Consider the following 20666-nt stretch of genomic DNA (forward strand, 5'->3'; position numbering starts at 1 on the left):
TCATGTCTCCTTTTCTCAGTCATTTCTGTCTTTGTACTCCTACTCTGGATGTGTTGAGTCCTCTAACTGTGACTGGACTGAGAGTTGACTCTGATCCACAAACAAGCAGATTTTATAAATGAAAATTTTCCCTTTTGGCTGACATCAGGGACCATAAACGTCCCTGTTTGAGCTCTGAGATGAAGCTGCTGCAGAGACACGAGTAAAGCTGCATCTGTTGGTAGTTTCTGGATCAATCTGCTGCCAGCCTCCCTTCCTAAAAACAGCAGACAGTTGGTGAAAGAACCCTGATGTGATGCTGTTTAGTTCAGGGATCGTCATCAGATTTAGAGATCTCAAAACATTAAAGCTCCACAAATGGACCTGCTGCTGCTTTGAAAAACAACGTTTCTGCTAAACTCAACCTTTATACAATAATAAGTTAAAATTAACCTCAACGAGTCAAACAGGCACATCTGCTGATTAATTAAAAAACATTCTTCATTATTAAATTATGATGAATTTCATCATGGGAAAAACAAAAGTCATGTTTTGTATTTAGAATGAATAAGATTTTTGTGGAGAAAACATCAAAGTTCAATAAACAACTAAAAGTAAAAAGTTATTTTTCTGTCTGCTGTGCCGTTTTGCTTTAGCGTGAACCTGGCTGTGTCTGAACTGAACGGCGCTCTGATGTAACTCAGCCAGACAACAGCAGGAGTTCCTGTCTGGAAGCAGAACCACCAGGCAGCATCGTTTCAACATCAGTAACGCACAAATAAACCCAAATCCGTGAGTTTCCGGCCCGGTTAGCGCGGCAGCGTCCAGCTGGGGGCCGCGGGGCTCCGCCAGCCGAGGGTCTACACGTTGATGGCGTGAGCGTGCTTCTTGCACAGAGGCTTGTCTTTCTTGGAGTAGAAGGGCTGACCCTCCAGGTTCACATGGCAGACCTGCAGCGACAGCAGCAGTTAGAGTGACAGAACCAGAACCGCGACCAGAACCCCCGAACAGAACCGGGCTCTCACCGCGCACACGAAGCAGGTGTCGTGCCAGGTGTGACCCAGAGCCTCGATGAATTTGTCTCCAGCCTCCACGGGGAAGTCGCAGCCGTGACATTTGGTGCTGAAGAGGGAGATGTAGTCTGCAGACACACGAAGGAGGGAAGGTTCAGATTTTAAGAAAAGCTGGAAAACAATCAGCTGCTCTGGTTTTCAGGTGGAACATATTTCAAATCTCAGCCAGGTCACCATTCAATAACTCAGTAACCTCCATGACGGTTCCCTGTTCCCCCCCTCAGGTTCCCATCTAGGACCGGCTAAGTCCAAAACCAATGACCTCCTCCCTCTCTGGACAGTACGCATGCATTCGACTCCCGGTCTGTGTTTGGTTCTCGGTGTTCTGGCTTCAGGACGACATCACGTACCTTTCTCACAGTACGGTTCTCCGTCCTCCATGTGGAACAGGCTGTTGCCGAACGGTTTCCCACAGGCGGCACAGACGAAGCAGGTGGTGTGCCACGTCTGCCGCAGGGCGTGCATCACCTCCTGCAGCACACGGAGCATGTGGACGTCAATTCACGGCCACCAGAACATCAATGATTACAGAAGAAACTTTAAACCAGGATTAACGTTAACGTTTACCTCAGCCTCCCCTCAGTGGCGCCCCCTGTCTACAGTCTGTGTTCATAAAACATGCTCAATAAACAAATAAAAACTAAAATCTTCATAACACCAAAGCCCTGTGATCTTCGGCTCGTCTACCTCTAGAGGACCTCAGGGCTCCATCCTGAGCCCAGTTACTGTCTCAGAGCTGCTCACTGAGCCTCCAGCCCTCATGTCTTTAAAGTTATGGTCAACAAAGATTATGCGTATTTTTAGCCTAATCATGGGGCTAATTAGTCCAGCATTGATCTTTTGGTCATTTTAACTTTAACTTGGGCTGCGTCTGGCGGTTCTACTGCCCGTTTTCGCCCGTTATTTGACTCCTCCCTGCTCAGATTATCTTTGTCTGGTTTAGTGATTCCTCCGGCCTGGTAAGGCCTGGAGGAGGAAAACGCCTCCTGGGTGTTGCTTTAGCCCCCCTGTTGTCACTTTAAAGAAATGTGCGAGAATATGGATAATATTTTATAGACGTTGTTTGTGGTATGCCCGAGATAATATGCTTGTGTTCAACTTTAGGAAATGTTCTGTCTGAGTGAACGTGGCACTTTTTAAAGCATATTGTTTTCCTTTGTGTATGTGTGTCTATCTATCTATCCATCTTTCTATCTATCTATCTATCTATCTATCTATCTATCTATCTATCTATCTATCTATCTATCTATCTATCTATCTATCTATCTATCTATCTATCTATCTATCCAGGCCAGCTGACAGCTTTGCTAGGGCCCGGGACAACGCAGTGTCCCGGGCGGGTGCCATGGGCGGGTGCCATGGGTGGGTGGGTGGGTGCCATGGTGGGCACCCACCCACCCACACATCCACCCACACACACACACACACACACACACACACACACACACACACACACACACACACACACACACACACACACACACACACACACACACACACACACACACACACGCACATACACACACACACACACACACACACACACACACAAACACACCAAAAAAAATTAACTTAACTGTATACTTCATGCCCTGGAAATCTCTGTATTTTATACTGGATATTTTCAACCCATCTATTGAATTTAGTGCACTAGTTGATCTTTTCTTCATCAGAGAACAGCAGCACTGCAGCCAAAATATGGCCTTTTTTGACCTGCTGTATATTAGCCGGTCCCTAAGCTTGATGTATCATGAAACTGTTGACCTTTCGGGTTTTGTGATTTTTATTTTATTATTACAATTAAATAATAATAATGTTATGTTCATAGTGTTTTTTTCCTAATCCACCTCTTATATCTTTCAATCCTTATGTAATTTTGTCAGTGTTGTGTGCACCTGCCTGTTGCTTTAATCCTATAAATTTCCCCGTCGTGGGATAAATAAAGGATTAGCTAATGTTATTTTATCTTAAATAACACTTTTTAATAGGATATATGTACTGGGTTCTTTCAAGGTCTTAATTACATTTTCTGTATGGGCTCCAGTAACATATGATATATAATATCTACTTTGAAAGTTAACATGAACTGCTGCTGAAGATGACCACTCTGCTCTACCTGGATGTTCTCTGGAGGCCTGAAACGCCTCAGTCACTGATGTCAGTCTGTGGGTCTGTCGGGGTAATCAGAGAACTTTCATCTCCTCTCCGTTTCTGTCGCTCGACGTTTTCCTGCTCATGATTTTTCACGTGTTTAGATAAATTTGTTGTGTTTCCACTGAATTTAACCGGATTTTTACAAAACATACAGCTTGATTTCATTTAAGGTATTAAAATAGAGCCAAAAGGTCTCTTCTGTTTTTCTGCTCCTGCAGTCTCTCTCTCTCTTCGAGTCTGATCAGCAGCAGCGCGGTTGTTTGTGAGAAACAGTTGAGTGGGCGGGCCAGGCTGAGCCTGCGTGCTGATTGGCTGGGGCCGCTGAGCTATGTACGAGAGGGGAGGGGGACCAGCAGAGTGCCGTGACACAGAGTGTCAGTCAGTCAGCATGCGCTGACTGACTGACACTCTGACTGACCATTAAAATGATCAGTCAGAGTGTCAGTTTTGCCCCCCCCCCCCCCCCCTCTGTCCTGGGCCTGGGACAACTGACCCGTTTGTCCCCCCCTAACGGCGGGCGTTGGGGGGGGACAGAGTAAAAAAACAGAACCAAACTAAAAGTAAAATTTTCTTGAAATTAGTGTATTTTTCCTTGGTTTGAGCAGGTAAATAAGACTATTTTGCAAATGGAATGAGTAGTTCTACACCTAAAGTAAGACAATTAGATAAACTGCACTGAAATAAGATGACAGAGACGATTTTGTTCCTGTTTTAAGGAGAAAATCTTAGTCCATTGGGAAATAATCTAATTTACCTGCTCAAATCAAGGAAATACTCTAATTTCAGGAAGATTTTACTTTTAGTTCCCTTGTTTGCAATAAAACAGTTTCTGCTCCTGAAACACTTGAAAGTGAACAGAGCCATAACGAGCCGGTGGAACTTGGCCTTTATACGACCACAGCTGAGGCGTCTGTCTCAACGAGACCCAAACGTCTCTGGCAGAATCTCACCGACTCCCAGGGAGCTTGGAGACGGTCAGATCTGGCTTTGCTACAAGCTGAAGCCAGATCTGACCCTGAAGACCCTGGTGACTCTTCATCATGACCCTAACACTACTGACTACTGAGTTCCTGGTACTTCAGGCATTGCTGGAGTCTTCCCCCCGACGCATCGGTCTCACCCCCATGATCTTGGTGTTGCAGCGAGCGCAGGTCGGAGCGAAGAACTCCTCGTAGCAGTTCTCACAGTAAACGTTGTTCTGCTCCTCCACGAAGCTGACGTCGGCCAGGGACACGTGGCAGTAGTGACAGTTGAACTCCTCGGGGTGCCAGGACCTGCCGAGGGCCACCAGGAAGGGCCCCCTGAGGACGACAGCGACACGTTCACACCGTCAGTCTGTAGCAGAGGGTAAACAAAGCGGTGGCAGCGGACGGCAGGTACCTGATGACACTGTTGCAGGCCGAACACAGCGGCGTACGGCTGCTGGCGGCAAACCGCTCTGCTCTCTGGGCCACGCCCCTCGCCACAGGAAGGAAAGGGGCGGGGCTAGGCGTGACTGGGGCGGGGCTGGGAGCCGCCGGTCCAGCGGGTGAGGGGTTAGGGATGTAGGTCGGTGGGGGAGGGGCTCCTTGGGGAAGCGGCTGAACCTTCATGGAGGAGGTGGTCGTCTTACCGGGGTCAAACTTATCGGCGAAGTTGGTGTCGGTCACCCACGGCGGTCTGCCGGAGGTGCCGGAGTCCATAGCAGGAGCAGAAGGAGGCGGGGCAGGGGCGCCCCCTGGAGGTGGGGGGTGGTTGGGGACTGGAGCTGAAACCGGAGGCAGTATTGTTGAAACAGATCATGACGTCAACAGTGTGGTATTAATCATTATCTATAAAATAAAACTTTATATTGGGTGACAAAAGACAATAGATAATAGAGCAATTATTGTTAGTACAAAACCTTTTCACACAAAAACACATTTCCGGATGTCGTACTGTATGATAAAATACTAAACAGGAGGAATAGTGACCAGTACCACCTAGTCTCACACAACCCCCCCAATGTGACCCGGTTCTGGCTGTACACCACCAGCTAGGACTCACCTTCTCATTCAGCAGTTTGCCTTTATTTTTATTAGTACCTATGACGGTACAGCTTGCACAGTGTGTATATTTGAGCTTTAGACACAGCTCAAATATACATTATTTATTTTAGTTATTTCACAATTTTGTGTTTCATACATAATTCTGTGAACTGTTGAGTCGTAGTTTTGATGTCTTCACTGTGTAGCTGGAATGTGGAAAGTCATAGAAATGAAGGAAAAGCCATTGAATGACAAAGGTAAGTCATAACTAATGACATCCCTGTTCTAGACGTCTCGTTCCTACACACCTGATTCATGCAACATTCTCACCAAGACAGCAACTTCTGCTGGGATCTGTTAAAAACTCAAACGTTTAAATTGAATGTGTGGCATCAAGCTCAAAGGACCCTAAGGACCAGGGATGGGGACCCCTGGCCTTCATTCACTGCTCTGAATGGAGGCTCTGGTAGCTGCCTAGTATCTCTGCTTCTATGCTCCTGATGCCACCAGGTATGCCCCCCAGTGGCCATCATTGGCATGTCAGCTGCTATAATATTCCAATCAGTGGTCCCAATCACATCCAGGATATCCTGGGGGCTAAACTCTTTTAAGTCCAAGTAGAGAAACTTTGGGTAAACTATTGAACTGAAATACTTGATTGTCTCCAAGGAGCCATGGTGGGCACTCACCCAAAAATCAAGACATTAAGACATTAAAACATTTTTACAGGATATTATCTGAACTCCAGGAAGCACTTTTTTTATCAGGAGTGATTTAAAAAGCCAACAGCTAAAGGGATAAAAGACCTCAGGCATCATTTAAGCCTCACCTGGCTGGGAGGGGTAGATGCAGGCCGTGCTGACAACCTTAGGGGGGGCGGAGCCAACAGGGATCTGGATGGAGCTCTGCTGGGTGGGCGGGGCTTGTTGTGGGGGTGGCTGCTGGTAGTGCTGTGGGACTGGTTGGTACTGCTGCGGCATTGGTTGGTACTGCTGTTGGATTGGTTGGTATTGCTGAGGGGGCGGAGCCTGGTACATGGGTGGGGGCATTCGGTACTGGCTGTAAGAGACAACAACCAGGTTCAACATCTACAGCAGAACTTTATTATGCTTCTGAGAAGGAGGACGTCTCATTCACAGCCAGCAGATGATCCTCTGCTTTATCATGCAGGGTCCTGATTACACATCCATCCTTCATCCGTCCATCATCCATCCATCCATCCACCCCATCTCTAGCAGTAAATGTACCCCCTAGTCCAAGAGCACAAACCCAGATCAATCCATCGTTCCCAGATCTGAGTCTTTAATCAGTTCAGCTCTGCCGACGGCCTGATAACTGACTATCTGTAGAGCACTTAAACGCAGCACGTTTCCTACAGCAGACTCGTAGACATTATATACATGGACGCCTCATTAAGCGCTGGAGTGCATCCTGCGGCGCCGCCATCTTGGATGGGTCTCTCCTGCTCTAGGCTGGCGTAGGCTAGGCTAGCAGCTCAGGATTGTACACATGAGAGTGAAATACATTCAAATAAACCATCCAACTCTTTTCTTTATTAAACTATAAAATGTATTAATCTATCATTTATTAATTAATTATCATTTATTAATTTGTAATACCACACGTCTCTTTGTATTAGAGCATAAAACAAAGCATTTCAGCATGAAATTATGTATTTATTTACATATTTAATAATATCCCATACCACATATACATCTGTTGAAGAGCATACATTTATGAAAGACATTGTTTAAACGACATATTTCAGAATTAAAACATGTCTTTTTATGTGTGACAGCGTCCTGTATCATACCCACATCTCTGCTGTTTGTAACAAACCAGAATCGCATAAAAATACAGGTAATTATGATTAATTTGAGTTGGGCAAACAGCTTCCTCACGACAAATAAATGCACTGGGGTCAGTGAGAGACCCATCCAAGATGGCGTCTGTGCTGAAACGTCAGCTGCATTAGGCCAGTTAATGGCGGTCCTGAAATGTGACCAGAGGGAAACTCCCACCAAACATCAGACAAAGCAGCTGCCTTCCCACCAAACACATCCTTACTCTCTGACGTCTCCTGCTTTATTTCAGTTTTTCCTGCCGACCTTTGACCTTCTCAACAGCAGCAAATTGCTCCATTGATAGAAAAGCTGGAGAACGGTCCAATCAGAGGACGGGCGGATGTGCTGGGAGTCAGGAATATTCCAGGACTGAGTCTAAACTGGGAGCCGTAGCAGCAGCAGGAGGAATCTGATTACAGGTTGTTCCAGGGAGGGTGGAGGAGCAGTAACGTTAAAATGGGACCAGCCGTCACTGGCCGTCTAAGATAAAGATGCATTTTCTCTTGCATTGAGGAATTTCATCAATTCTCCTCCCAGCAGATGGATTTCTGCCCTCCTCCTCGTCTGTGGTCCAGAATCTAATAAAGTCCCATCAGTGAGTGAAAGCAGCTGAAATCCAAGCTCTGCAGAGCTGGAAATCATCTTAATTCCTGTCCTGGCTGCAAAAAGATTTCAGAGTCTGAAGGAGGCGTTCAACCTTCATCCAGTCCATGACCTCTGATCCACCACTAACGCAGCTCCACACGACCAAAATGAAACGGATCAGAGAATCAGGCAGAACGTTAGAGGAGAAGCAGCCGTCTCTGTCCCCCCCCCCCCCCCCCCACCTCCATCAGTCTGGACCACAGGGCGGGAAGGATCAGGAGGTTCTGTGCTGCTCCTTCAGACTGAATCACAAGCTAGAACTGTTTCTGATGGTTTTAGTGCTGATTAAACACACCTCCAGTTCATTTCTGTTCACTTTATTCAATAAATTATCATCAATAAATCAAACAAGCAGCCGATTTGCTCTAATCTCTGGACACCAGAGAGAAAAAAACGGACCTGACAGTTTTTCTAATGAGCAGAAACCATCTGAAACCAGAGCAGACCTCCAAATGTTCCCCTTAAGGAGGAGGTTCTGCTTCAGTGGAAAATTGTTCCTTAGGAGCTCCGGGTCTGGTTCTGGGAACCTCTGAAAGACTTATTTGATTTACAAGAAGTTCTCTGAGGAGATGCAACATTTCAACAGGAATCCTGCAACATCTTATCTACACTGAACCAACCAGCAGCTATACGCTGATACTTTCCTGCCTTAAAGCCTCTAAATCCACAACAAAAGACGGCCGAACCCAAAGAAAGTGTAATTTGTAATGGTTCTGATCCAATCTCAGGTTTTCTTTTGCTGCGGACATTCAGAGAAGAAGCTGAACCTTCCACAAAATGAAAGGAAACCTTTATATTAGACCCTGAACTCTTCACTTGTTGCATTTTTCTCACTTTCCTCCTTCTGTTCTGATTCAGCTGCATCTCGTCTGGCAGCAGATAAATGAATATATTTAGTGTTTATATCAAGACGGATGAACTTAGAGTTTTTTTCCAGTTTTCTATTGTTTTAATAGAAAACAGTTTTATTGTCATTTCTAGTGTTTTAAGCTGGAAGTCGATGCGATTTCTCTAGTTCTCTTGGCCTGGAAGCCGTGAATCAATTGCTTAAGGAAAGCCTCCACCCAGGGAGACACTCATCCCTGCTGCAGCCTCTTTATTGGTGGATAAAAGCTCGACCTGCGCTCCTATTGATTCCTGTTGAGTCATCGGACGCAGGATGGAGTCTGACAGGAGGCTGCTTCAGAGCGATGCAGCCGGGATCGATGGGATGTAATGGAGGCATGATTAAATAAGTGCAGGGAGAACAGAAAGCTCCATCCATCATTGGTGAGGGGGGGGGGGGTGGATGGAGAGGAGGAGGCAGCAGCAGCTGCTGCAGAGCAACAGGCTGGGAGGCCCTGGTGTTTCAGCTGTTCTCCAACAGAACCAGCACATTTCTCTGCAGCTTCAGCCTCTAATGGCTGCAGGAAAACTGGGGTCATTTACAGCCAACGTGTTCCTGCAGGTTTTCCACCATCCTGTAACATTTAGAGGATTTTAAACCATCTTCATGGTCCTTCAGGTGATGGAGAGACAAACGTCTCTCCTCCTCAGGTTGATACGACCTCTGATTCTGCAAACATCAGCCAAACACAACAATATTCATGTTTCAGTCCGTCGGTGTGATGAAATAGAGAACCCGACAGGAAACTGATGATCGCTGATGAACAAGAACTTTTCATAACAGAAAAGGTCCAAGAGTCCAGAACCACAGATCCACAGAGGAAACTAAATTAGAGCAACAGGAGACATGACCACAGAGACGACGAACAGCTGTAAACCTGGAGGTGCCAGCAAGAGGATCTGACTCAGCCCCAAGTCCTGGACTACAAACATGAGTCCTGGACTACAAACACGAGTCCTGGACTACAAACCCGAGTCCTGGACTACAAACATGAGTCCTGGACTACAAACCCGAGTCCTGGACTACAAACCCGAGTCCTGGACTACAAACATGAGTCCTGGACTACAAACCCGAGTCCTAGACTACAAACCCGAGTCCTGGACTACAAACCCGAGTCCTAGACTACAAACCCGAGTCCTGGACTACAAACCCGAGTCCTGGACTACAAACATGAGTCCAGGACTACAAACATGAGTCCTGGACTACAAACATGAGTCCTAGACTACAAACCCGAGTCCTGGACTACAAACCCGAGTCCTAGACTACAAACCCGAGTCCTGGACTACAAACATGAGTCCTGGACTACAAACCCGAGTCCTGGACTACAAACCCGAGTCCTGGACTACAAATCCGAGTCCTGGACTACAAACATGAGTCCTGGACTACATACCTTAGTCCTGGACTACAAACATGAGTCCTGGACTACAAACCCGAGTCCTGGACTACAAACCCGAGTCCTAGACTACAAACCCGAGTCCTGGACTACAAACCCGAGTCCTAGACTACAAACCCGAGTCCTGGACTACAAACCCGAGTCCTAGACTACAAACCCGAGTCCTGGACTACAAACATGAGTCCTGGACTACAAACCCGAGTCCTGGACTACAAACCCGAGTCCTGGACTACAAACCCGAGTCCTAGACTACAAACCCGAGTCCTGGACTACAAACCCGAGTCCTAGACTACAAACCCGAGTCCTGGACTACAAACATGAGTCCAGGACTACAAACATGAGTCCTGGACACAAACCCGAGTCCTAGACTACAACCCGAGTCCTGACTCCAAACCCGAGTCCTAGACTACAAACCTACAATCCAAGTCCTGGACTACAAACATGAGTCCAGGACTACAAACACGAGTCCTGGACTACAAACATGAGTCCTGGACTACAAACCCGAGTCCTGGACTACAAATCCAAGTCCTGGACTACAAACATGAGTCCTGGACTACAAACACGAGTCCTGGACTACAAACATGAGTCCTGGACTACAAACACGAGTCCTGGACTACAAACATGAGTCCTGGACTACAAACATGACTGAAGTTTCTATCTCATTTCTATCAACTGATGCTGGAGACCATGTCAGGGTGGGTTTGGTGCTAAAAACATGTTTGTTTTCCATCACGCAGCGATGAGAGAAGGTTCCTGAACGCAGCACAGAAACAGAGGCGTGTTGGAAGAGAAAGGTGTAATTAGAACAAATGTTTGTTATTCTTTACTGAACGTCTCTGCATTTATTACAAAATATAAATTGTTGTTTTCTTCTAACGGACTTATATGTTTTTAATGAGTTTTACTATAACATGAAAGTCAGACGCCTGTATCATCTGCTGGATTTTTACAGGAACAAGAACCTTTTCATGGATCAGAACCTCCAGAGAAGAACGGGCCCATTACAGAGAGGGAAAACTCTACCAAGAACCAGACAGCTCTTTAATCTGGACTTTTAGTTCTTTGTTTCCTCCTGATGTCTAGGTATTCAACAGAATATTTTTCATTAATCTCAGCTGTGTCTCCTTCTTGGTTCCACACCTGTAGTGGATTCAGATCCAGAGGCCCGGATCTGAAATCAGCCTGAATCTATTTCATGGATTATTCCCAGTTTTCCATAAACATTTTTAACTTGATTTTTATCTTTCTGGCTGTCAGTGTTTTAAATCCCAACAACAAACCTGCAGGTTGTTGTTTAATCTGTGCACAAAAGAGACGTCATCAGTCCTACAGCTCCTCCTGCTGGTGGAACCTACTCATTACATGTAGATTGGTTTAAATGGAGCCTGATTAAAACCAGAACATGCGGGGCACCATCAGTGATCCAACCAACCTCCTGAGAACCTGTGGGAGGAAGGATCAGCTTGTTCCTGCTGGGATAATCATGTTAAACACCAGAGGAGGACCAGTGAGGGGAGAGGAGGTGACTGAATCCAGGGAGGGAGTGCAGAGGATGGGGGACTGTGCTCAGGTGAGGAGGCGGGGTCAGCCTACCTGCTCCTCCTCGTCACCTCCTCCTCCTCCTCCTGCTGATGCTGCAGAGCTGCAACACAAACACGAGGAACGTTTCTCAGAAGCTTAATAAACAGAAATGTGTCGTAGAATAAACCCTGAAACAGAAGAACATTAGTCTCCATATTCCTTCCTTAAACAGTATAAAGGTGTTCATGCTTCGTCTCACTTGCTTTGTTTCTTCCTGCTGTTTAAGCTGCAGCCCAGAAGCTGTTGTCCCTCTTGTTAATGTTTCAGTTCCTGCACTGCAAAAAGGAAACTAAAAGTAAGTAAAATCTTCTTGAAATGGTTGTATTTGTCCTTGATTTGAGCAGATAAATAAGATGATCTGCCAGTGAAATAAGATTCTTGCATTTAAAATTTATCTAATTATCTAATTTTAAGGGTCAAAATACTCGTTCCATTGGCAAATAATCTTATCTAGCTGCTCAAATCAAGGACAAATGCACTAATTTCGAGAAGGTTTTACTTACTTTTAGTTCCTTTTTGCTGTGTGCTTCTTCTCCAACACCTCCAGCGCTGAAGGCACCAAACCACGAGGAGCTCCTGGTCGTAACGTGTCCCATTTTTCATGAAAACACCTCCTACCATCACAGAGTCTGGCTGCAGGGACTGGATGCTCTGTTTTCATCAAACATCTGGAGAACCGACCCATCTGGTCCATGGTGGTCCATCCCAGAAGCCTCTGAGCCCAGAGATACTGAACCTGCTGAGGAGAACATCAGGCTTCCTCTCTGCTCAGCGAAGGCTGTGAATGTAACCCTGGATGTAGAGCAGGATGAAGGTTCTCCAGAACAATCCCTGCTCCACAAGGTTCTACTGGGGCTGGATGATGGTTCTGGATGCAGAACCGTCTGAGGGATCGACTGAAGCTGCTTGTTGGAACTCCTCCAGACTACCTGGAGGGTTTCATGATGTTCTTCTCTGGAGGTGAAGGAATCTGCAGATCTCTTCAAGAGGAATGTTGCTCCTCAGCATTTTATGGATGCTGCTTCTAGACTAAATGTCCACAATTAGTCACACGACGGGTTTAATGAGCTGCAGCTTAAAAGCAGGAACTGATGGATCTGAAACATCTCAGCTGCACCCAGTCTGACCAACATTAAAGTCATAATGACTCTAATAATTTAACTGAGAGGAACCGGCCAAAGCACTTACAGGACTCGGTGTGGGTCATGTGGGCCAGGAGCTGGAAGGTCTTGGACTGGGAGCTGGTGCTGCGACGGCCCCAGTCATTCAGGTCCTGGTCCTTCTCTGTGATCCGGACCGCCTGATGGACCGGGGAGGTGCCGTCCACCAGCCGGTCCTTACCCGACACCGGACTGCAGCTGGATCCCCCAGAACCAAAGCGGGTCGGCACAGAGAGACACTACATGAGAACACTGACTGCCAGGGAAGGAGCTTTCTGAATCGTGGAGGTTCTGACGCCTGAACCCGACAGTTCAGGCCGACGCTGCCAGAACTGTTGGGTTCTGTTTAGAGCTTAATGACATAAAGAGGAAAACACAGTGAAGCTTCTGAAGATCGGAGCAGGAGGAGAAAAAGGAGAAACCAGGTTTAATTAGCAGCTGATTAAATGTTCAGAAGGAGAAGAACACGGATCAGAACACCCAGGGTTTCTCTCTTCACTTTAACCTTTATCTCTGGTTCTCGACTTTATTCTGGGTCGATCTCAGCCTCGTTAGGATCTCTAGTCAGTCTGTATCGTATTTTAGGAACGTTTCTGTTTGGTCTTGTCTCTTTTTGTATGTCAGGAATCCTGATTACATCTTTATGTTCATTAAAGGCCATTTCTCTTGTGTTTTAATGAGATATTATAGTGTTTGTTTTCTATCAAAATCAGAAACCAGCAGAAAAAAACTGATCCTGGGATAAAGAAGCGCTGCAATGATGTTCTCACAACAAAAAATACAGGTTCAATGTTTTATCACAGCAGTGAAAGAGAGAGAAATCATAGCTGTAAATAAAAACAAAAGCTCCTCTGACTGTGATGACATTTATTGGCAACAGTAAAAATAGTTATTGATGCAACTGTTAAACCTTTGTCTCTTTCCAAACCGGTGAATTTCCAAACAAAATGAAAACTGCAAAAATTAGCAGATAGACTCCAATTCACCAACTATAGACTGTTTCTCTGCTTCCACACATTTTTGATGATTTTAGAAAAACTCTTTATTAACAGTCTGGAAAACTTAATTGATAAACACAAAGTATTTTCTAAAAGTCAACATGAATTTAGATCTTATAGATCAACAGCCTTGGCAGGGATTCAGCAGCTTCATAGATAAAAACAAGTTTGTAGTTGGTCTGTTTGTTGAACTAAAAAAGGCATTTGACACAACTGATCACATTATATTAAAAATAGAGACACCACTCTATTATTTTAGCTTTGTACGATCAGGACGGGTTTAGGGAAAACTGTAAGACCTTCAGCGATAGTAAAAATATTTTCTGAAAGCAGAACTGTAAGACACCAAACTGACTGAAAATGGTGACCCCAGAGTGAAGATAAGTTAAAAAATGTGTTTTCACTGAGAGAGGCTGCTGACCTCTAGTGACCTCTGGTGACCTCTAGTGACCTCTGGTGACCTCTGGTGACCTCTGGGGAGAGCAGATGAGAAATAAAGCCCAGACCAAATGTACGCTACATGAAAACTGTAATTGATATCTGAAAAATAGTTCAAACCGTGAGCGACAGCCTTACTTCATTAGATGTAAAAGATTTAACAATGTGAATATGATGTATGGCTCCATCATTTCTGGGCAAGCTGGGACAGAAATTGCATTGAAAAAAATCTGTGCAATTCTGAGACTTTCATGCAGTTAGGATAGCCTTCACAAAAAAAACTATAGGACCTAGACCTAGAGCAATTCTGAATATATTCTATGAAAGCTGAAAGACGTGACCACAAACTGTGCAAAAACGGCGACTGTGGAGCGACATTTGTGGCTGTGAGGGTGAGTTAAAAATCTATATTTTGTGGGGGAAAAAACTGTTAGCTGTGATCGCACTCTAACATTTTCCCACAAACTTTGTGGGGGTTTGAGGCGCATTTTGAAGAAATTGTAGCAAGTGTTAACATACGGTCTCCACTTCTGAAGAGAGGACGGATGTATCTACAAACTGAAAGATAAAACCGTGTTTTAGGACAACATAAAACAACACAGGGAAGGCTCAAAAACAGTGGTTTTGATTACTCCACTCATTCCAATGTGATTTTTTACCATGTTTTTTTGCTAATTATGTCACCATAGTAACTGGAAACACAAAGAAAAGTAATAGTACACATCTCAAGATAGAGACGCATATTTTGATACATATATTGATAGGGTGCACCCTACAGTTTGGGCTGCATTTATGTCCACGTGTTAATAATAAAGAGTCCAGATTAGAGGTGAATGGTAATGGGTGGCGCTCCAATATGAACAATACTTTTCCAGACACGCTCATCTTTCCAGGTGATTTAACAGAAACTTGGCAATTGTGATCAGCAGCAGCATCAGAAAGTTTAACCTTCCTCTGGTGTTAGCTTTCTGCTGCCATCCGTAGTGTTAGCGGGTCATTTTGGACCTGTGTATTAAATCAGCCATAAAATACCCTAAAAACAATCTTTTATCATCCAATGTTTTGTTAACTCTTGTTTAGCTGGTTGGGCTCCCTTTTCCATGAAAAGATTGGTATTAATATTTTTTTGTGGCCCCTGGGCCTTTGTTTTAACAGCATATCTTCTCCTCATTGTTGCATCCTGTGAATTGGAGATGTGTACTCTGCAAGTCACCACCTCTACACTCAAATGGCTTGACAAGCCTGGACATGTCTCCCTTTGTTTGTTCTTGCAAAAAGGCAAAGAGAAAAGCCCCCAAATGAAGCTCAAGTGGTTGGAGGAAGAGGCTGTTGGTTGACTGTGTGTTCATGATTTAATTTTGGGCATTTTTTATTGTTTTATAATAGAAAATTTTAACCGGGTCACAAATGACCCGAACACCACAAAAGTCATTTTTTTCACCAGAGCACTTTATAATTTAGTAAAAAAAAAAAAAAAGATTTTACTTTGTTTAAATGGAAGTCCCTGACAAAGTCAAAAAGTTTCAACTCAAAAAACAAATGTATGAAGTGCTTTTATGCCGTCGGAACCCTAACACCATAGGAAGGTTAACACAGAAGACTTTCCCCACATCTCCTCCAGCAGCAACATCAGCTCCAACCCAAAAGTCCCAGACACACAGAAAATGGACTGAACCAACAGCGGACATCAGAACCGTCTCACATGTCCTGATATCTGAGGTAAACGTTGACGCTCAGACTTCTGACAGTGAAAATGATCAATGAGAGCAACAAACATCCAGAACCAGAGGCTGGAGCTCCAAAGGTTCACACAACCAGAACCCAGGAAGAAACCCCCCCAAGATCTGATCTGACAAGGAGGTCTCAGCATGAAACAGGAGGGAGAGGAAGATTAGAAGGAGACGCTGAATGGTGGAGGAATCATTTCTGGGTTAATCAACATCCAGCAGATGGAAGTCAGAGGGAAACATGGAGAAAGAGAAGCTCAGACAATAAACCCGTCATCAGCTCGTTTTAAGCCCTGCAGATGTTCCCAGATGCCTCCAAACAGCAACAAGCTCTCATCCTGCTGCTCTAGACTGGACTCATCATGATGCTGCGTCTCCAGACACGAGGACAAATTCAACATCAGCATCTTCATCTCACACACATAAAACTTTACAGGAGATGAGCGCCGTAAAAACCTCACGGAGAAAGAGGAGGAGAAAGAGCAACTAAATGGAGGAAGAGGAGGAGGAGGAGGAGGAGGACAGCATGAGGAGGTGTCCCTACCCGGCATCGTGTCCCTTGGCCTGTGATTGGCCGGCGATAGTGTCCATGATGGCGTCCTGAGAGTACAGGCTGATGGGCGTGTTGTACTGGGCGTGGATGATGGTGGCCTTGCCGCCGGGACCCGTCACCTCGATGCTCTTATGGCTGGAGACGGACGTGTCCTTCATCACGCTGGGGCTGAAGCCGGCGCTGATGGGGGGGACGGAGGGGACAGGGAGGGGATGAAGGACAGGACGGACGGTTGGAGGAGGATGTGGAGTAGACGGGTTTGTGTTTAAAAGAAGAAGAACCATCCAGGCAGCTCCATGCTCACAGCAAACACACCAGGCCCGGTCCATTCAGCAGAATTCAGGTTCTTACTGTCATCCGCGTGGAAGAACCTCAGAAACACCCAACAGAACACGACAGGGGGGGATCCAATCAGAGGAGAGGACAGACGATGTCCTCTCCTCTGATTGGATCGCCTTGCATACATAGGCTGTGACTTCTAGTTCCAAACTGTCCACAACCAAAACCAATGATGAGTCTTTGTAGAAACAACTGACAACAAGCTGAAAGCAGGAGAACGGAGCTGGTTCTGGTTCTGCTGGTTCTGGTTCTGCTGGTTCTGGTTCTGGTTCTGCTGTAGCGGGTCAGACCCGTCTGTCACAGAGTTACTTTTCTAATTCCATCACCACCCAACCTCAGACTTCAGTGGGTTAAAGCAGAACTGTGAGGTATTTACGGATATAAATCTGAAAAGTGTGGTGTGCATCTTTGGAGAACCACCTCTGACTGCAAGTCCTCTGGGATATCTAAGAATATCAGTTTTCAACACGGATTCTCAGTTGGATTCATGTCTGAACTTTGACTAGGCCATTCTAACCTATGAGTCTGATCTGATCTAAACCATCCCATAATTCTCTGGCTGCATGTTCAGGGTGGTTCTGCTGCTGGAAGTTTGAATCTCCAGCCCAGTCTCAGATCTTCTGCAGCCTCTAACAGGTTTTCTTCCAGGATGGTCCTGGTTCATCTCCATCCATCTTCCCAGCAGCTCTGACATGTTTCCCTGTCCCTGCTGAAGAAAAGCATGATGCTGCCACCACCATGTTTCACCGTGGAGATGGTGGGTTTTAATATTCCATCATGCAGCAAAACCTAATAGAAAATGTCGTCTCCTCTGATCAGATCACCGTCCACATGTTTGCTCTGTCTCCTACAAGACTTCTAGCAAACTGCCAACAAGGCTTCCCCTACCTTTCTTTTAGTGAAGACATTCTTCTTGTCAGTCCTCTATAAAGGTCAGATTTGTGGTATTCATAACCAACAGATTGTCCCACCTGAGCTGTGGGTCTCTGCAGCTCCTCCAGAGCCACCACGGTCCTCCTGCTTCTCTGATCAATGCTCTCCTGGTCCAGCCTGTCAGTCCAGGTGGACGTCCATGTCCTGGTAGGTCTGCAGGTGCTCCATCCTCTCTCCAGGTCCACATGATGATCAGAACTCTGGGAGGTTCTGTAGAACCTGAACCTGCTGTAAACTGGACCAGAACTTCCTGGTTCTTCTGGAACATCCCTGGTTCCCTGGTCTCTACGATGCTGGTTGTTCTCTGATGTTCTCTGAAGACCCACTACAACATTCAGGGAACATCTACAGTTAGACGGAGGTTTGTTGACACACAGATGGCCTCTGGTTCTGGATTGGTGGACTTCTGATGGTAACCGGTTGGATTAAACTTAGAGGTTCTGAGTGAGAGAAGCTAAATACGAATGCATGCCACACTTTTCAGATCTTGTTTTGTAAAGATGGTGAAAACCATCAATCATTTTCCATCCTCTTCACAGTGGTGATGGTCCATCATGTAATAAACCCACTGAAGCTTGAGGTTGAAACGGAACAAACTGGGTTGGTGTTACAGGGATGTGAATAATTCTGGCAGGTTCTGGAGTTTGGACTCCTACCATGTTTAGAAGGTTCAGCCGCCACCTGTGAAGACTTTTCCTGATCGGCTCCCAGACAGATTAAAATGAAATGATCTGTCAGGTGGAGTACCCAGTGGAAAGGCTTCTGATGGAAAAGCTTCAATAAAAGCTGAATTTTCAACTGAATGACAGAAAATTACATTTAATCATCTTCTGCCAGTTTGTTGGTTCACAGCACTTAGAAATCATCTGCTGTTTGCATGTGAGCGGCCCAATTTAACACCAGACAAAATGCTGATCCAGAGAAGTCTTTCAGCTTTCAATTTAATTAAATAAAAAAAATAAATATCAATAGAACTAAATGTATTCATATTGACCAGAAAATGATTGTAAATTAACATAAATACTCATAGTTTAGCAGAATGTTGAGATATTCCCTGACTAAGAAACAAAACAATGACTGTTTATTATCTTTCCTTTAAAGGATCAATTAAATTAATGACAGATTTATGTTGTCATTTCCTAAAACTGCTGATCTGATTTAAAAACAGATAATTCTACGTTCGATTTGTGGAGCAGAGGTAAAACCGAACAGACCTCATGAATTTAGAATTAAAACACCAAGATTTTCCAAACCTAAGCAGCAGGTAGACATGAACCAGGTCATTAAACATTTCTGACACATTCCTCTTTTCTTCTAACAGTACAAACTTTTTACACCAGGAATAATCATGCAGCTCATGCAGCCTTCAGGAAGGTTTCGGGTTTTAATGCAGAGCTAAAACTTAACAGCTCGGCTGCTGTAAAATCTGGTGATTAGTGGGATAATCTGGCCCAGAATGTCTCACATAATGAGACGGACATTAATGAATAACACAAGAAAATACTGAAACATTTGCTGTTCAGATTAAATTCAAACTTATTTTTCATATTAAATAATGTTAAAATGACCAGTTTACTACAAACCATTAAGATAATCTGACATGAAAGGTGTTATTCTGATGGTTAAAGCCAGGAAATCACTTTGCTAAACTGTGAACTTTAAACCTTTAAGGCAGTTTAGAGTATCTAGCAACAGCTTCCTGACAGATCAGAGGGAATTATACCGTTAGTTTCATTTACTGCTAAAACAGTGAAACGTTCCCCTGAAGGGTTTCGCCAAGCAGCTCCCAGACGGGCATCAAACCGCCAACCCAACAGCCTGTTACTGTACAGCTGTCCATCTGCAGACACCAGCAGCACCACGACATGCCTTCACACAACAAACACACAGCCAAGGCGCACTCAGCAGGAGAGGATACTAACTTGGGAGGAGTGGGGCAGAGAACCTTTTAGACAAACAGCAGAGACAACAGAGACACAGAGGAGAGAGAAGCATCATCAGAAACCCTTTAGATGGAGTTAGATGGAAGGAGGCTCAACGTCCTTCAGAAAGAGGAACTCTCAGTAGCTTCTTGACTGCAGGGAAGTTGGACCTGTGAGTTAAGAAATGTGGTTTATCAAGACCTTCAGCTCTTCCTCTGATGGCGCCGGAATCACCTCTACTCTCCACAAAAACCAGCCTGGAAGAGGTCAGAGGTCATGACCTTCCTGCAGCCGTCCAGACGCTCTGCTGCTGAACTCTGCTGGGATTGTTATGACGGAGTTCTGCGGGCTGGTGAAGTTATCAGTGGACTGGGATTCAACAGAGTCAATGGAAAGCTGATGGAGTCAATTTAATGCTGGTATATATTATTAAATGCTGCTACTGAAGCATGTGATGTGTCATGATTACTGGGTCCTGGAGCAGGATTCATAAAAGGAGCTAAGATGGCCAAAGAACATCCAGTTTCCTTTTCCTGTGAGAACAATCATGAACATTACAAAGAGGAAGAAACTGTAATGTTGTCCAAAGCTCTTATTCTCATCGTTATGTAGAGAAACTGATCTCTTCGGCTGCTGGAGAGGTTCACTACAGGCGCAACAAAAACAGAGAATATCATATATGAGCCACGCTTCTGTTGAACAAGAAGGTGGCAAAAATATATATATATATATATATATATATATCGCCGTGCTTGATATATATATATATATATATATATATATATATATATATATATATATATATATATATATATATCAAGCAGCACGTTAGAGAAGCGTGCTTGTGTTCTGAGAAGGGTGCAAGTACCCAGTTTGATCCCCGCAGACTACCACTGTGGGTCCCTGAGCAAGACCCTTACGTGTTAAATGCTGAAGACAGATTTCATTGGAAGGTACAATAGAAATGACGAGTAATGATTTCTTTCTTTCTTTGATGCAGGTATACCAATGAAACTAATGGTGCATTCCATTTAC

General features: G+C 44.9%; 1 protein-coding gene and 1 long non-coding RNA gene across 3 annotated transcripts in view; both read right to left on the reverse strand.

The window, feature by feature from the left end:
- Positions 1-539: 539 nt before the first annotated feature.
- The window catches only part of LOC105921038 (LIM domain-binding protein 3), a 33746-nt gene continuing 13619 nt past the window's right edge, over positions 540-20666 (reverse strand). The window contains exons 5-12 of one of the 2 annotated variants that reach the window (XM_036126197.1): positions 12750-12919; positions 11574-11622; positions 6042-6271; positions 4587-4953; positions 4327-4507; positions 1403-1523; positions 1005-1120; positions 540-929 (exon numbers count right to left, since the gene is read on the reverse strand). In XM_036126197.1, the coding sequence (XP_035982090.1) occupies positions 840-929; positions 1005-1120; positions 1403-1523; positions 4327-4507; positions 4587-4953; positions 6042-6271; positions 11574-11622; positions 12750-12919 (1324 nt within the window). In that variant the 3' untranslated portion in view covers positions 540-839. Of the gene's footprint in view, positions 930-1004; positions 1121-1402; positions 1524-4326; positions 4508-4586; positions 4954-6041; positions 6272-11573; positions 11623-12749; positions 12920-16428; positions 16618-19631; positions 19655-20666 lie in introns of both variants that reach the window. The other variant, XM_036126198.1, reaches the window with a different exon arrangement.
- On the reverse strand, positions 13503-16394 carry LOC118557093. The gene is made up of 2 exons (XR_004927585.1): positions 15750-16394; positions 13503-15105 (listed from the first exon to the last, which is right to left on the reverse strand). It is a non-coding gene; the product is annotated as an uncharacterized LOC118557093 (long non-coding RNA).

The sequence above is a fragment of the Fundulus heteroclitus genome, chromosome 22 (genome assembly GCF_011125445.2).
Source record: "Fundulus heteroclitus isolate FHET01 chromosome 22, MU-UCD_Fhet_4.1, whole genome shotgun sequence".
NCBI lineage: Eukaryota > Metazoa > Chordata > Actinopteri > Cyprinodontiformes > Fundulidae > Fundulus > Fundulus heteroclitus.